The following is a 16,404-nucleotide window of genomic DNA, read 5'->3' as shown; positions in this document are numbered from 1 at the left end:
TTTAACATTAAATACGTACGTTTTGAACAACGTTTTTTGGGCTTTTCAATCGGTATTTTTGTAAGCTAAAAAGATAATTAATAAGTTTAATAATCCCTTATTCGTGCTATATAAGGCATTAGTGCTAAAAATGTCACATCAATTAATAATTTGTCTATAAAAATTGCATAGCTTTTTACGTGTGTTTACGGATTCTCTCTTGAACTATAGTTAATCGATATCATGAACTAATTGACTTTCTTTCCTGTATCACAATGTGCTTCGAAATAGTCGACCAATAGAAATATTCAAGAAAACAAACGCACACTACTTGTATGAAAATAAGCACAAAATGGCCACGCGATGACGGGCTAAGACTACATCTATCAAAACATCTATACCTACTATTATAATCTGCGGTAGCCTTAATTGTCAATGTCAAATGTCATTTTGTCACACCTCAGTCCTCATATGACATTTATCTAATACTATGATTGGTTAATGATTCGTGCAAGAGTTTGTGGCGAGCTGACGTACAAAAATCCAAAAAAATTTAACATTAATTTGTTAATTGTTCGTATTGTGCAGGAAATATAAGTTTTGGTTTTTGTGTGCCAACATTTTTAATCAAAATCAGTTGAAGAACTTTGCAGAAACATAAAGTAGAAAGTTTACTAGGTAGGTGTTTGTTGTGCTAACAATCATTTTCCCATTGTCTTTTATGTGTTAGATTTCAGGAATTTAATACTGTAAGGCTAAAAATATTATTTATAGGCCTTAAATTGCTATATTTATAGTCAAAATGAAGGGTCCTAATGTACGAGTGCCGAAAAAACGCGCTTAATCGTGTAGACTTTATCTAATAGAAAATCTCAGTGGATTTCGTGGCGTAGTTGTTGAAGTTCCGTCAAAATAAATTTTATGTTATTTTGTTTTTTTTTTTTTTATCAGAAAATTTTGAATAAGTAATGCAATATGCAATGAGAAATTCCATCTTATCATTGATCACAGTTGGTAATACCAACTACTTGGTAGTTCGTACAAATTCTCCAATAGCCTGGTTGTGTAGCTTTAGATGACACTGCACCGTACACACACTAAAACATTTAACCAACTTCCAGAAAGGAGGAAGTTATATTTTCATCTCTCTTTCTTAGGAGGTAATAAATTATGTGAATCACATTAGAAAATTTTCAGATACATATATTTTTGCACTTAAAATAATTTATTAAGTATGTGACTTTGCTTTTTTAGAAAATGACATCTGGACCATATAATTATTCATATATTTTCAAATATATTATTATTGGAGACATGGGTGTAGGCAAATCATGCCTGCTGCATCAATTTACAGAAAAGAAATGTGAGTATGTCCAAACAATCAAAATACTTGTTGCAGTAAAGCAGCTTTTATGTATAATTAAATTTCTAATTACATTATACAGTAGTTCTTGTTTTGTTAAATCCCTGGTAGGTCTTCAAATGTAAGAGTGATCTGAAATCCGAGGTCAGTCTGATTTTATATCACTTTTACATTTGAAGTTTCCGTGTGGTGTGAAGTTATAGACCTTGTACTTTATTGTATCTATGCATTATAATATAATATTATTATTTATATATTTTTTCCAGTTATGGCTGATTGCCCACATACCATTGGTGTTGAATTTGGAACTCGGATAATAGAAGTTGCTGGGCAAAAAATTAAATTACAAATTTGGGACACAGCTGGACAAGAGAGGTTCAGGGCTGTAACACGCTCCTACTATAGAGGGGCGGCCGGTGCTCTTATGGTTTATGATATCACAAGAAGGTTATATTTTAAATAGAATTAACAATTAATAGTTTTCAAATATGTTTACAATATAAAGATTATTCTCTTTCTGTGGGAATTGTCTGTCCACAACATAATTGGCATATTATGTTGTTGGGCCTGCCCACCAAAATGCCTTAAGATGTGCAGATTGGGTCGTTGAATAGTTCTTTTATTACTGTTATGACAGATTTGATCTCATTATTGTCTGTTTGGAGTTATGAGATTTCAGACTTTTAATTTCACATAAAAAAGTAAAAAAATACTGTTTTTTTTTTCAAAACAATAAATATTCATTATTTATTTTTCAATCACATGTTATGACATCATTAAAGTACATTGCAGGTGCATTAAAATCTGCATGATTTGCAAACCCTAAATACCATATTATAATGCAAATGATAAGGGAGGATCTCCTTGTCTGTCTGTACATGTACAGTGTACACAACTACACACTATAACAAAGTGTCTAAACAAGATAAAAGAGCAAATGTTTAAAAAATAGAACATTATTTTACTATCAGAGAAGTTGATTCCTAGGCAGATGGCGGACCTAAGTAATTTGGTCTCGTTAAGTCAATTAACCCATCCGAAGGATCACAGGTAAGATTGAATTGACATAAGCTGACCAAATAACGTAGGTCTGTTAACTGCCTAGGAATCAATTTCATCGATGGTACTTGAAAAATGGTTTTTAAATTATTTTTCTGGAGTAATTGAAAGTTTTCAGACCCCAAATAGACAATTGTAGCCACAAAGCTGTCCTAACAACTCAATATCAACAACATATTATATTTGACGACCTCTGTGGCTCAGTTGGTGGGCTGTTGGTAGTTCAAGCCGTACCCCCGGCTTAAACTACCAATTCGAAGGGTTCGAATCCCGCCGACGGAACAAAAAGTTTTCAAAAGTTCCTGGGTCTTGGATGTGTATTAAATATGTGTATTATAATATAATAAAAATCTTAAATATATGTATAGTATAAAAGTATTAAATATTTATTTCCATTGTCTGGTACCTGTAACACAAGTCCTTCAGGTACTTAGCATGGGGCCAGACTGATGTGGTGTGAAATCAAAATCAAATCAAAATCATTTTATTTGCTTAGGAATATGGTACAATAAGGTGTTAGTTTTTACATTTTCCACATATTCTACTACAATGATTGTGCAAATATTACAAGTACTAAGTCATATAATTTAAGGTTATTGTCAGATTTATTACATAGAGATAGAAATGTCGATAATTAATTATTAATTTATAACATTACAATAGACAGGTGCATTTTATATATTTTTAGAAACATTTAAGTTACACATTAATTTTGTTTAAATTAACTCATTCATAATATTTTTATCATCGAGAAATTCTTTTACTGAATAATACATTTTGTTAAGGAGCCAGATGTATAGTTTATTTTTATATTGTTTTATATATATGTCAGTTCTTTGAAGCAGTTAGGTAATTTGTTATAGATCCGAACTGCCATACAATACGCGTTTTTACTACAAATGTTGAGTCTTTGGTCAGGTATAACAAGTTTGTGTTTGTCTCTACTACTTTTTGTTGCTAAGTTCATTTTTTTAGTAAAGAAGCGACTTTACTAAAAAAATGAACGTTTGTATTTTTGTGCATAAAAATCTAGAGATTGTTATGCACAAAAATACAAACGTCAAAAATATAAGTACTGACAAGGCAGCGGTAGTATATTAAACTTTTTGAACAATGGCTTACAGGTTTCAAAATATTTAGCGCTCGATATACATCTGATACATTTCTTTTGTATTTTGAAGACTCTGTTCATGTCTATGGAGTTGCACAATATAACGAGACCATAGCGAAGAACAGAGGCAACATGCCCATGATACGCTATGATGGCTGCTTGAACAGACACTGTGTGTTTTAGATTAAACAGTATGAACATATACTTTTCCAATTTAATACAGATTTTATCGATATGTTCCTTCCATCTGCATAAATAGTCCACAGTTAGGCCTAAAAATTCAGTCGATTCTGTTTTTTGTATTTCAACGTCACCGAAATTTACTTTTAATTTATAGTTTGTATTTTGTTTACGAGTTTGGAAGTGAACTAGTTTTGTTTTACTTAAATTCATTTGTAGGTTTTTTTGTTTTAGCAAAAGAGATTGACCATTCTTGTATGGACCTTGGGCTAAGTGCTGCCCAGGATTGCCACATAGTGCATAATGTACCTTAGGCTACTACTATACTTAACACCAAAGCGCATTGAAATCTATCCGAGAGGTTTTGAGAAAAAAATATTTTTGTAGAGGGTTATTACAAATATTTGGACTACACTTATTTATTTTTTTCTGACTCAATCCATATAATGTTTGTAAAGTAAAGATCTTAAAAAGACGATTCCGAAATTATATAACAAGTATGGGAAAATGGTCAAGTACGAGTGAAAAACATAAAAATACTACTCAATCAATCATACCAACAGCTTATTTAAAAAAAAATAAAAGACAGTGTATTATTAAATAAGTTATTTATTATCATTGTAACAATTGTCTAAGACACAATTTCAAATTCTGATGCGCGCTTTGGCGCGTACAACAATTTCTATCATATAATTATTCGTCATCCTCATCGTCGTCTATGATAATACTATCTAAAAATAAAGCAGGGCGCGTTAAAGCGTCTTGGTGCCTAGCCCACCCCAAAAACCAAACAAGGCACACAACGTTAATGATAAAAAAATGTGTTATTCCAATGCTTAATGAACCTAAAATAAAACTAAATAGTTTTGTAGGCGCATGTGTGTTGCAAAAAAACCCATGAATGATTTTTTTTATTTTCGTCTTTTAATGTAAGGAATACAATACAGGTATTCACATGCCTGGGCAGCACTTAGCCCAAATCGGTCAATCTCCTTTGATGCACACCGCAAAGTTTTAGACTGGATTGCACCAACTAACTTTAACTTTAACTTTGACTACAGTGCAAAGTGTCAAATCTTTGGGTAAAGTTAAAAATGGACGCCATCAAGACGCCATATTTAACTATAACCATAGAGCTCGACAAGGTTTTAAATGCATGTGGCAAAAAAAGGAACTAACGCTGTCATCATACAAAAGCCGCAATTGTTGACAGTTCTCCTTTACCAGCAGCGCCCCCGCCCACGCGCATGTATAACCTTGTTGGATCAGCTGTCATCTGTCAATTTCTCCGGGCAAAGTTAAGGGTAAAGTTAAAGTTAAATTTACCTTAACTATAACTTTACCCACGCCTCTGGTGCAACCCAGTCTAATTTCGATTTTCACGTCATTTCTTTTAGTTCCCCTGATAAGTATAGTAGTATCATCCGCAAATAAAATAGTCTCATGTTCGAAGCGTCCATATATATTATATTATTATTATCTTGTATGAAGGTGGTCCCAGGTTCCATAAATTTTTGCACTTCTCTAGTGACAACTATTAGTTTTCCATTACTGAAAGTTGTCAGTAGACTGGGACAGTACATAAAGTACTGGATAGGCTATCCACAACTTAGGGCCGATTTTTCAATCCTCAGATAAACAGGTAGATAGTATTTATTCGACAGATAGCATGATATTGAATTTTTCAATCGTCAGATAGGACTTAACCGGTGAATAACCCCGTTAACTGAGGAATAAAACTATCCGTCGCGCGAACCACCAAATAACCGTTATTAGACAGATAGTTTACGTTGACATTGGTAACTGGTGTTTGGCTTGAGGTTGTAATTTACGTTTATTTAATAACTAAGGATATTTTCGATGAAATTGATGATCTGGCAATTGAAGAAGAGGCCATAATAAACGAATATATGAATCGAATGAATCCTTTGGAAAGAAAAGAAAGAATCATCAGATCGAGGCCTGATCATTATAACATGTGGGATCCAAAAGATTTTCAGCGCCGATTCAGACTTTAAAAAGAATCTGTTCTACATTTTCTTTCTCTTATAGAATTTAAAATTAAGCACGAAACACAGTCAATAAATAGATAGATACCTAATCAGGTATCAGGTACCTAATACAGTTGGTGCGGTTCAAAAAGTCTTTGTTCGTCACAGCATCTGTCTTTTTATTTTCAATCACAATAGTTAAGCAATAAATGTGCACAGGCGTCCGAACGAAACAGACAAATAACCAAAAAACAATGAGACTCAGTCTGTCTTACTCTAACAATAGAGTATTCAATATATTTGTTTCAACTGTGTAAAGTGCGAGTTGCCAGACTTCAAAAATTCGGTCAGATAGTTATCTATGGAATAAATGACATTTGAAAAAATGACTGTGACTTATTCGACGGTTAAACTATCAGTTACCTATCCGACATAGACAGTTAACTATCCGACCTTTTATCTCAGGATTGAAAAATCGGCCCTTATTTGACAGATAATTATCTGTCAAATAAGTTGTGGATAGCCTATAGATGTATTATCCATACTCTATCTGTCAAGTTAAGTGGTGGATAGCCTATCCGGCATTTATCAGGAAGTGGTTTACCACCAGTATAAAAATAGAAAGTTCATAACTGATTGGCATTCTTATACTTAACTTTTTTTAATACAGGTCTACTTACAACCACCTTAGTAGCTGGCTTACTGATACCCGCAACTTGACAAACCCCAGCACTGTAATATTTTTGATTGGCAATAAGTCAGATTTGGATGGTCAGAGAGATGTAACGTATGAAGAGGCAAAACAATTTGCAGATGAAAATGGACTTATGTTTGTGGAAGCAAGTGCAAAGACGTATGTATAAAATACTTTATAGCTCAGTCAACAAAGTAGTTGTAGAATGCGTGAGTGGGAACCTAAGCCTATTCAGGGTGGTTAAGGACAAAACATACTAAAAGTCCTGACGTCTAGGAGGTGAGCCGGAGGGAGGGGAGGGCGACAAAGGTCTAAATTTTTGGTTTTTCGTCAATAACTAAAAAAATATGCGTTGTAGCAAAAAATATTCTATGGTGACATTAAAGCATATTAAATTCTCTATAAATTAGCTTCTATACAGTTTTTCCAAATTCTCATCCGTTTTCAAACTACACGCTCAGGAAAAGTGAAAATTAAAAAAACTTTATTTTCAATACGTAGGTATTCCTTTCTAATTCTGTTTGCAGCGACAAAAATATATTGTTCTTAGCTACGAATAATAAAAACTAAAAAAAAGTAACTCCGTCAAAAAACATGCTCCACAATACTTGTCAAATTTAGGTGACACAATATTTAGGTGACCTTGAGTGGTACTAGGCTGACGTTACATGACAGGTCAAAAGGAACCAAATTTAAAACGGTAATAGTATGGGACTTACGATTCCTTAGTTTTTATTATTCGTAGGTTCTTAGTAAAGCCTCAGATGCAGGTAAGTCGTCTATTGTTCTTGGCGTCAAGATATTCCCTTCACTTTTCCACCCTCACTCTTGAGGGGTCAGCTCATTCCCTAAGATTCATTATGTTTTTTAAACAAATAACTAGGGCCCGGATTTATATGTAAATACCATCGACATAAGAAGCTATATGGACACGAAATGACTACGAAAGACGCCTGCCTTCAAAATTTGTAAACTAAAAATGGCGGATTTCACTAGAGTGATAGTCACTGAATATTAAAAAAAATATCGATATCGATACTTTTCCAAATGAAAGTAAAGGCAAAGACCTAATAGGTCTTTGAATTCAAAATTTGTGGACTAGAATGGCGGATTTTACTAGAGACGTCACTGAATAAAAAAACTTCATATCGATATCGACTTTTTTTATTCAGTGACATCTCTAGTAAAATCCGCCATTTTTAGTTTACAAATTCTGAAGACAGGCGTCTTTCGTTGTGATTTCGTGTCCATATAGCTTCATATTATGTCGATGGTATTTACATATAAATCCGGGCCCTACAAATAACTAAGCTGGCAAACAAGAGTATGGTCTACCTGATGTAAAATGGTTACCATAATTCCTATGCGACGTCTGCAGCACCAGGGGTGCTACAGGTGCGTTGCCATTTTAAAGGGTGTGATGAGGGATGTAGGGTTCGGTGAGTGAGACCCTCTCACTCACTGAACGAAGCACAGTAGCGATAAAGCTATTATTCAAACAGAAATAAAAAGGAATATTAAAAAATGAAGCTATTCTTAATTTTCACTTTTTCTGAGCGTGTATTTCGAAAACGGATGAGAATTTGGAAAAAGTGTATATCTATATAATCTAATCTATAGAAAATTTAATAAGCTTTTAATTTTAACCTGTCAAAATGCCTGCTCACCTAGACGTCAGAACTTTTAGTATGTTTTGTCCCTGATCACCCTGAATAAGTTCAAGCCGAAATCGCTTAGGTTCACGCACTCTATACCTTCTTTTGAGCCATTCGTTAACCGGACTATTAATGTTACTACAACATTGCATAGGGACATGATTTAAATAATATATTGTGTAATAGAGCATTTTCAATAAAAATGGTTCTTGTAAATTATTACAATCTGTAAATGTCTCATTTATCAGTTGAAAGTATCAATAAAATTATTATTAACTTCCTTCATACTAGGTAAATTGTTATATTTTTAGAGAAAAATCGAAAATCAAACAATTATAAAAGACCACAGTGTCACCAATTGGACAAACAATCTTTTTTCATTATTTAAATAATTGAAGCTCCAACGCTCCAACTGTATTATATTTGATTTGTCTGAGTAGTAGTATTTAGTTTTAGCTGTTAAAGTAAATTTCAAACGAGCTAATCACTAAAAAGTGTTTTTTAATTTAAAAAAATTTCACACCAAGGACACATTTCTACTACAGCGTCATACATTTCGATATTATGGGAACGCCACTGTTTTTACTATCGTATATAAAACACAAATAATTATATAAAATATTTGATCAAATTTTAGACCAGTGAACAGTTTTTTCTGGAAATAGCTTAAGGATTAAATGTTTTATTACTTTTTAATTTTAGATTATCATTTATCCTGGCCCCTAGGACATAGTATTATTATAAAATAAATGAATCTAAGTGTCTACTAAATTAAAGAAAACAGTCATACAAATTAAAAATTTCAAACTTTACTTTTATAGGAGTGAGGTCAAGATAGTGGTAATTTTTATGATATATATCATCAAAATTTCAGCTTTGTTCGATATCTCAAAGCACCCTGTGAATATTACCATATCGAAATCACGGGTTTTTAGGTATCAATAAAATATTACATCCAGTCCAGTATTTTTCAAGATGTGACCTGCGGGGCTAAAATGGTCGCTTTGAAGAATCATGATATGAATCTTAATATGATTAATTTTTCTAAAATCGCAAAATGCAACTCTGCTTGCAATTCATTTCTGTATTTTTGTACTAATTTGACATTTGTCAGTTTGACAGTTTTGACGATTCATTTGCTGAATTGATTGAGAGGAATTGCTAAATGTGACCATTTTAGCCCCGCTGCAGTCATTGCTATGTAAAAATATTATATTCGTGAAATATATCATATCTTTACGTTTATAAATATTATATCCGTGGGAGAGCCATGCTTCGACACGAATGGGCCGGCTCGACCGATGAAATACCACGTTCTTACAGAAAACTGGCGTGAAACAGCGCATCCCGTCCATGGGCGACGGAAGTTGATTTCCATCAGGTGACCCGTTTGCTCGTTTGCCCCCTTATTTCATAAAAAAACCTTTTGTTAATGTTCTCCTACTTTAGACATCAATAATTATTATAATATTATTTTATTGTTTTTATAAAAATTAATCTTACGGTCCCCCAGGTTGAAAAACACTGATCTAAGCAAATAATTATTTAAATTAATTTTTGAAGTGAAAACTTCTTTAGCGTTGAGCACTTTTGTGGGATGGGTAAAAACTTTGAAACTCGCGTCAGATTCTCGTGCTGATCGAAAAACCGTAAGACGGTTGGAGAGTAGTGTTGTAACATCGAAATCGATTAATCGAACAATCGATTGTTTTTTTTTTCGATTGTCGATATTTTTTAATCGATTGTAAGGGTTTCGATTAATTTAAAAAATCGATTTTTTAAAAATCGATTTTCATAAACAATGGGTTAAAATTTTAATCGATTCTAAGGGTTTCGATTAATTAAAGAAATCGATTTTCTAAAAATCGATTTTCATAAAAAATGGTTTAAAAAAAATTGTAAGGGTTTCGATTAATTAAAAAAAATGGTTCTTTTAATAATCGATTTTCATAAAAAATGGGTTTAAAATTTAATCGATTGTAAGGGTTTCGATTAATTAAAAAATCGATTTAAAAAAAATCGATTTTCATAAAAAATGGGTTAAAAAATAATGCACAACGTTAATGGGCAATTTCAGAAAAACGTGTGCGGGGTATAAAATTTTATTTTAATTTTTATGTAAAATTTTTCTTTTTTTCTATAATTTTTTCCTATAATGTAATAGGAAATATAGTTTATTATACAAAAAAACAAAAAAGAACGCGGAATTTAAGGCATTTTCCTGATAATATCAAAAATGACCGTAGAAAAAGTCACCCAACGGAGGTCACATAATGCTTCTTGTTATTTTAAATTGTTTAAAAATTAACCATCTTATTTAGCACTAATACATTTTTGGTATCAAATACTATACAAGCTTTGCAATGTGTAAACAATAACAATAATCAAAGAAAAGTGATTAATAACAGTAAAACTTGGTCACATACCTGAACAAAGAAATTGAAACACCTGCACTTCAACAACATTTCCGCGCTTTTCACTAGTTAGTTTTCCAGTAAAAACAAAAAGACGTATAGGTACGTCTTTTTGTTTTTACTGGCAAACTGCAAACGATGAAGAACATTCGTTTTTTTGCCAGATCGTGCCGAATAATTTCTAGTATTAGAAGAATTTTTGCAAAAACGAGCGGTCACAAAGTGGAATCTTCCGGAAGACTAAAATTTTCGTTTTAAATTCAAATTAATTTTTAAAAGAAATTACATATAAAAATATATAATTGATACTTTCAACTGATACATTTGACTTTTGAGATTTTAAATTATGTATAGAAATCACTTCCAATACTGGATATTTTTTAAAATCATTATCTCATCTTAGTTGGGAAGGGGACAGGTATATTTGATGGTTTTCAATACTTTAAAACCTTCGTAAGTTTTTTATTTACTAAAGTAACAACAAGACGACAATTTATATATGTATTTAAACATATCCTTTTTTCACTTAAATTAATATATTCTGTTAAAAGTTATTTTTCTCAACAAAATAAATTAACAAAGTCGAGGGACAAGGCAAAATCAGGGGGTACACATTTTTTTTGAAAATGCCCTAATAATCAAGTTTTCACTTCTGCCGGCACTCCCGGAGTGCAACCCTTCTTTTTTTGTTTGGTAAATGTGTTACTCTCAAAATGTCAGAGCATGTTTTATGTCTGATGTGAGCCTAATCCAAATTATTCTCTCTTTTTTATCAGCAGTGACCAGTAAAAGTATTTACTGGTCTGTGGTAATAGATAGGTATAGAGAGATATAAAGGTCATCGCACATTACACGGACTCAACACAAGTCCAACACCCTTCCAACTTGAACTATCGTTTCGGTATCAACGGGTCGACTAGTCACTAGACGATCAACCGTCAGCCATCAGACCAGTGAACAATTTGGCGTCAATGAGTGGGCAACGCGTCCTCAACGAGGGGGAAACGCATTATCAACTCGACCTTATCAGATCTAACCAGTCGTAATCCAGATCTGCCTGCTTAGGATTAGCAGGCAATGCGTCGCCCGCTAGCAGTAAGCTCGTTGAGGACTCGTCGGCAACGTATTGCCCGTTTGTCCGTCGTTGTGCACGTGTCGACAACGACGGACAAACGGGTTGATAACAGGCAATAGGTGAACAACGCGCGGACCACGCGTCGTAGACTTTCAAGTTTAAACTTACGTGTTGAAAAATTCACTCGTATGTCCCACAGAACAAATCTATTACATTATAATGCCATACTGTGAGTTAAGTAGTGAAGTTGACTTTGAGTTGCTGTAAAGTGCTATGATCTTAAGTCGGCGCCAAACTTTGGCACTATTATATTTTTTATAGTTTTTATTATTCGTAGATTATTTATTATTTACTTATACTAAAAATATTTCATTAGTACACATTATGTAAATAATCTTGTACAGTAGAAACTCGAGTATCCGGCCCTCAGTTATACGGATTCACGATTATCCGGACATCGACCAATGTAAACCTTAATTATTTTTAAATAATAAAACTTAAATATTTATTATTTATATAAATTTTGTATTAAAACATTTACAGAGGTCAAAATGTCGAAGAAGCATTTCTGGAAACTGCTAAAAAAATATATCAGAGTATTCAAGACGGCCGCTTGGACCTAAACGCCGCAGAGTCCGGCGTGCAACACAAGCCGGCGTCGCCCGGCCGCCCGCTCGCCGCGCCGCCGCAAGCCAAAGACAACTGCGCCTGCTAGACCCAGTCGCCGGTTTCATGTACTATCAGAGAAGTTGATTCCTAGGCAGATGGTGAACCTAAGTAATTTGGTCGCGTTAAGTCAAAAGCGTCCGACCGATCACAGCAAACATTGAATTGACATCTACTAATAATAAAAACTAAGGAAGAGTCACTGTGTCAAAAAATTTGTTCCGCGAGCTACAAAAAGAGACCCGAATACATGCATACTTTATGCAAAAGGGGACCTGAATACATACAAGAATTTTGTGTAATTATAGAAGTGAATTTGATTGTTAGAGCTAGGTTAGAGCGCTTACAGACGAACGGCACGCGTCGGCGGCAGTCCACAGCAGACGACGGCACGTGTCGGCGGCAGTCGACGGCTGCCGTCGACAGTTTATCACGCTTGCAGTTAACGTACCGCGTTAAGGTAAGCGTCCACAGGTCGATATCGTACGCAACGGAAGTTTCGAATCAAACGGATTTTTTTTTTCAGTACGTCCATTGTATCGGCAGCGTATGGATTACCGACTAGCCCGGTTGTTTATCTTCAAATTAGTACAAACAAAGTTCTTAAGCAAAATTTCTGCTTTCGACTTTTCCATCCACACCCCCCTTTAGAGCATTCATTTACTAGGATAGTCGGTAATCCGTACGCTGCGAATTCAGAGGATGTACTGTGAAAAAATTATCCGTTTGATGCGAGACGTCCGTTGCGTACGATACCGGCCTGTGGACGCTTACCTTTAGGCGGTACGTCACAACTGGGGGCCTACCACCACCTCTACTAAGCGACACGACACCGTTTGACAGATAAGCAATAATACTTTAAAGTCAAGCTAGCTATCTTAAAAAAAGTTGATATTTCACAGCGGATTTAACAATGTTTTGCATTTTTAACTGTTTTTTAGTAAAATTATATTTAAAAAGTGAGTACCTACGGTAATGTTACTGTAATCTATATATTATATGTTACGCTCAAAGACCGAAATCGCTCAATGATCGAAAAAATGGCTCACAACGCGTTGTGGTTACAGTGAAACAGCCACGACACGAATTTCGCGTCGTGGCTCTAATGAAAACGAGTGGCAGTCCATAACTACAAAATATTTTTTATTTTACTAAATCACTGCTTATCGTGTTTTTCATTATCATTTGTAAATATCCATAGTTCCATAATATCCATGCTAATATTATTACTGTATGTCTGTCTGGCGCAACGTGTTATTGTTTGTTGTTGTTTTTTTTTCTAATATAAGTAAGTTAATTTGATCTTAATAAATTATAAAAATTTAGCTTTATTTTTATTTATATAATTTAAATATAATACCTACTACTAGTTGCTGCCCGCAGCTACGTTGCGCTAGACATACAGTAATAATATTAGTACGTATAGTATGGAATTATGGATATTTTATAAATAATAATGATAAACACATAATTTATTTAGTAAAAGAAAAAATATTTTCTAGTACGCGTGGTAATTCAAATATAATCTTCCATACCTATGGAGGATTAATCAATCAAGAACAAATCAAGAAAAACGAATAGCATATCAGCCACGACACAAATTTCGCGTTATGGTCTTTTTGTGATTGCCAGAACGCGTCGTGGCTGTTTCACTGTAACCACAACGCGTTGTGAGCCATTTTTTCGCTCATTGAGCGATTTCGGTCTTTGAGCGTAACATATATAAAACTCAAAGGTGACTGACTGACATGGTGATCTATCAACGCACAGCCCAAACAACTGGACCGATCGGGCTGAAATTTGGCATGCAGGTAGATATAATTATGACGTAGGCATCCGCTAAGAAAGGATTTTGACCAATTCCACCTCCAAGGGGTTAAAATAGGGCATGAAAGTTTGTATATAATAATACTTCTTAACGCGAGCGAAGCCGCGGGCAAAAGCTCGTCTTACAATAAAGTGTTCTGGAAACATGATAGTTGGGATGGTCGTGAGTTCATGACTCGTGTAGGTCCCCTGCATGCGTCATAAACTGTCAACGGCTGCCGTCGACTGCCGCCGACACGTGCCGCTGACACGTGCCGTTCGTCTGTAAGAAGCCTTAGGGTTTCGTAGCTATTGTCATTTGTCATATTTTAGTGTGCGAAAAGGAACCAAATTCAAAACGGGTGAAGTATGGGAGTTACGTTTCCTTAGTTTTTATTATTCGTAGATTGACATATTATTTTAAGCCGACCAAATGACATAGGTCCGTTAACTGCCTAGGAATCAATTTCCTCGATGATACAATATCTAACTCGTAGGATTAACTATACTTATTATTAATGTGGTCGATATATTTTTAACTGATCAAATTATGATCTGTACTTATATTTTAATGTATATATAATATAAATAAATGGATAGTATCAATATTTAGATGAATTCATAACTCTTGGGTTCACGGGGTGGAAACAATACAATCTGCCTTAAAAGTATTATGTTTGTCTTTGCAGCAAAGGAAACGACAGATCCCAGGGACACAATTTCTGCGCAAACATAATATGACATTCCATTGTCGATGTGAGTGAACCGTCACTCAAAACTAAAGATGCGTGTAATTTATATCATCGACACAAGGGGCGCTTTGATTTTGTCGAATACACGGTACACCATATACAGTGTGTAACAAATTACAAAAATAAGTGATAATACTTTAGGGTGTGTACATGTTCCTTGTAGTGAGTTCACTGTGAAAGGAGCAGCGCTGAAAGAGTAAAACATTTTTTCACTTTTGTATGGGCAAGGGCCCGAGCGTCACGAGTTTCCCCATACAAAAGTGAAAAAAAAATTGGTCTTTCAGCGCTGCTACTTTCACAGTGAATTCTCTACAAGGAACACGTACACACCCTAAAGTATTATCACTTATTTTTGTTACACCCTGTATAACACCAATTTAGTGTACCACAGAGGGTTTCTTTCTAAAACTAGAAAAAATGTAGGAAACATTTTTAAAGTCAAGTTAAAGAACTATTTGCAAAGCCAACCTGTGGAAATCCAACGCGTATTTTAATGGAATTAATTCCCTTAGGGCGGGTTGCACCAACTTACTATGACTGTAACTAACTATAACTACAATGCAAAATCTTTGGTTAAAGTCAATAATAGACGTCGTATTTAACAATAACCATAGAGCTCGACAAGGCTTGGCGTGGACGTGACGTAAAAAGGAACCAACGCTGTCATCATACAAAAACGCCATTTTTGACATTTCGCCTTTACCAGCAGCGTCCCCGCCCATGTTCATTTAGAGCTTTGTCGGACCAGCAACCGACATCTGTCAAATTCTGTGGTCAAAGTTAAGGTTAAAGTTATGTTAGCCTTAACTATAACCATAACTCTGACCATAACTGTAACTATAACCACGCCTCTGTTGCAACCCACCCTTAGGACACCAACATTTTTTTACAGAGCGAATCAGTCCGTCGATTGATGGCTTTATAATTTATATATTATAATAATAAAAAAAAACATAATATATACTACTAGATGACGCCCGCAACTCCGTTGCGCCAAAATTCGTTTATTGCGGCGGAACCGTACATTTTCCGGGATAAAAAGTATCCTATGTCCTTTCTCGGGTCTCAAAGTATCCCCATACCAAATTTCATCAAAATCGGTTCAGCAGTTTGGGCGTGAAGAGGTAACAGACAGACAGACAGACAGACAAACAAACACACTTTCGCATTTATAATATTAGTATGGAAGTATGGATTATAAAATTCGATTTGCTAATAACAAATATTTTCGTAAATTAAATAATATATTGTGAAACTAAACGAGCTCGTTAAAAAATATTTTCTGCATACATTTTTAAGTACCTAATACCGAATACTTGAAAAGCCTAAAAACTTAAGATTTTTTTTCAATATATTTACCAGATTTTTTTAGGGTTCCGTACCCAAAGGGTAAAAACGGCGGGACCCTATTACTGAGACTTCAATGTCTGTCCATCTCTCTGTCTGTCTCCAGGCTGTATATCAAGAACCGCTATACTAGCTATAGCGGTTCTTCTGAAATTTTCACAGATTATGTAAGTATTTCTGTTGCCGCCATAACAACAATTAATAAATACTAAAAACAAAATCAGGTACGCACTTTATTATTCACAAAATCCTTAATTATATTAATTACAATTTAACAATAATAATAATAAAATTAAAATAAAATAAAATTGT

General features: G+C 34.2%; 2 protein-coding genes across 2 annotated transcripts in view; one reads left to right on the top strand and one right to left on the bottom strand.

Moving 5' to 3' along the window:
* LOC121731630 (carnitine O-acetyltransferase-like) overlaps positions 1–16,404 on the bottom strand; it is a 29,069-nt gene that overhangs the window by 56 nt on the left and 12,609 nt on the right. Inside the window, exon 14 of the mRNA XM_042121196.1 lies at positions 5,213–5,216. The gene's annotated coding sequence lies outside the window, so the exon portion shown is untranslated. The remainder of the gene's footprint in view (positions 1–5,212; positions 5,217–16,404) is intronic.
* On the top strand, positions 485–14,661 carry LOC121731755 (ras-related protein Rab-14). Its single transcript, XM_042121395.1, has 6 exons — positions 485–657; positions 1,234–1,342; positions 1,609–1,789; positions 6,354–6,536; positions 12,065–12,241; positions 14,470–14,661. Exons 2-5 carry the CDS (start codon positions 1,237–1,239, stop codon positions 12,234–12,236), a joined length of 642 nt encoding a protein of 213 aa, XP_041977329.1. The 5' UTR covers positions 485–657; positions 1,234–1,236; the 3' UTR covers positions 12,237–12,241; positions 14,470–14,661.

Source organism: Aricia agestis, chromosome 1 (assembly GCF_905147365.1).
Source record: "Aricia agestis chromosome 1, ilAriAges1.1, whole genome shotgun sequence".
Taxonomy (NCBI): Eukaryota; Metazoa; Arthropoda; class Insecta; order Lepidoptera; family Lycaenidae; genus Aricia; species Aricia agestis.
Note: the sequence above shows the minus strand (reverse complement) of the source record. Positions and strands in the feature narration are given on the sequence as shown.

Excerpts from the sequence above, each read along its gene's own strand:
- LOC121731755 (XM_042121395.1), top strand. The coding sequence starts at position 1,237 with ATGACATCTGGACCATATAATTATTCATATATTTTCAAATATATTATT. Across the intron at positions 1,343-1,608 it reads TCAATTTACAGAAAAGAAAT|TTATGGCTGATTGCCCACAT; the intron begins GTGAGTATGTCC and ends TATTTTTTCCAG. Across the intron at positions 1,790-6,353 it reads GTTTATGATATCACAAGAAG|GTCTACTTACAACCACCTTA; the intron begins GTTATATTTTAA and ends TTTTTAATACAG.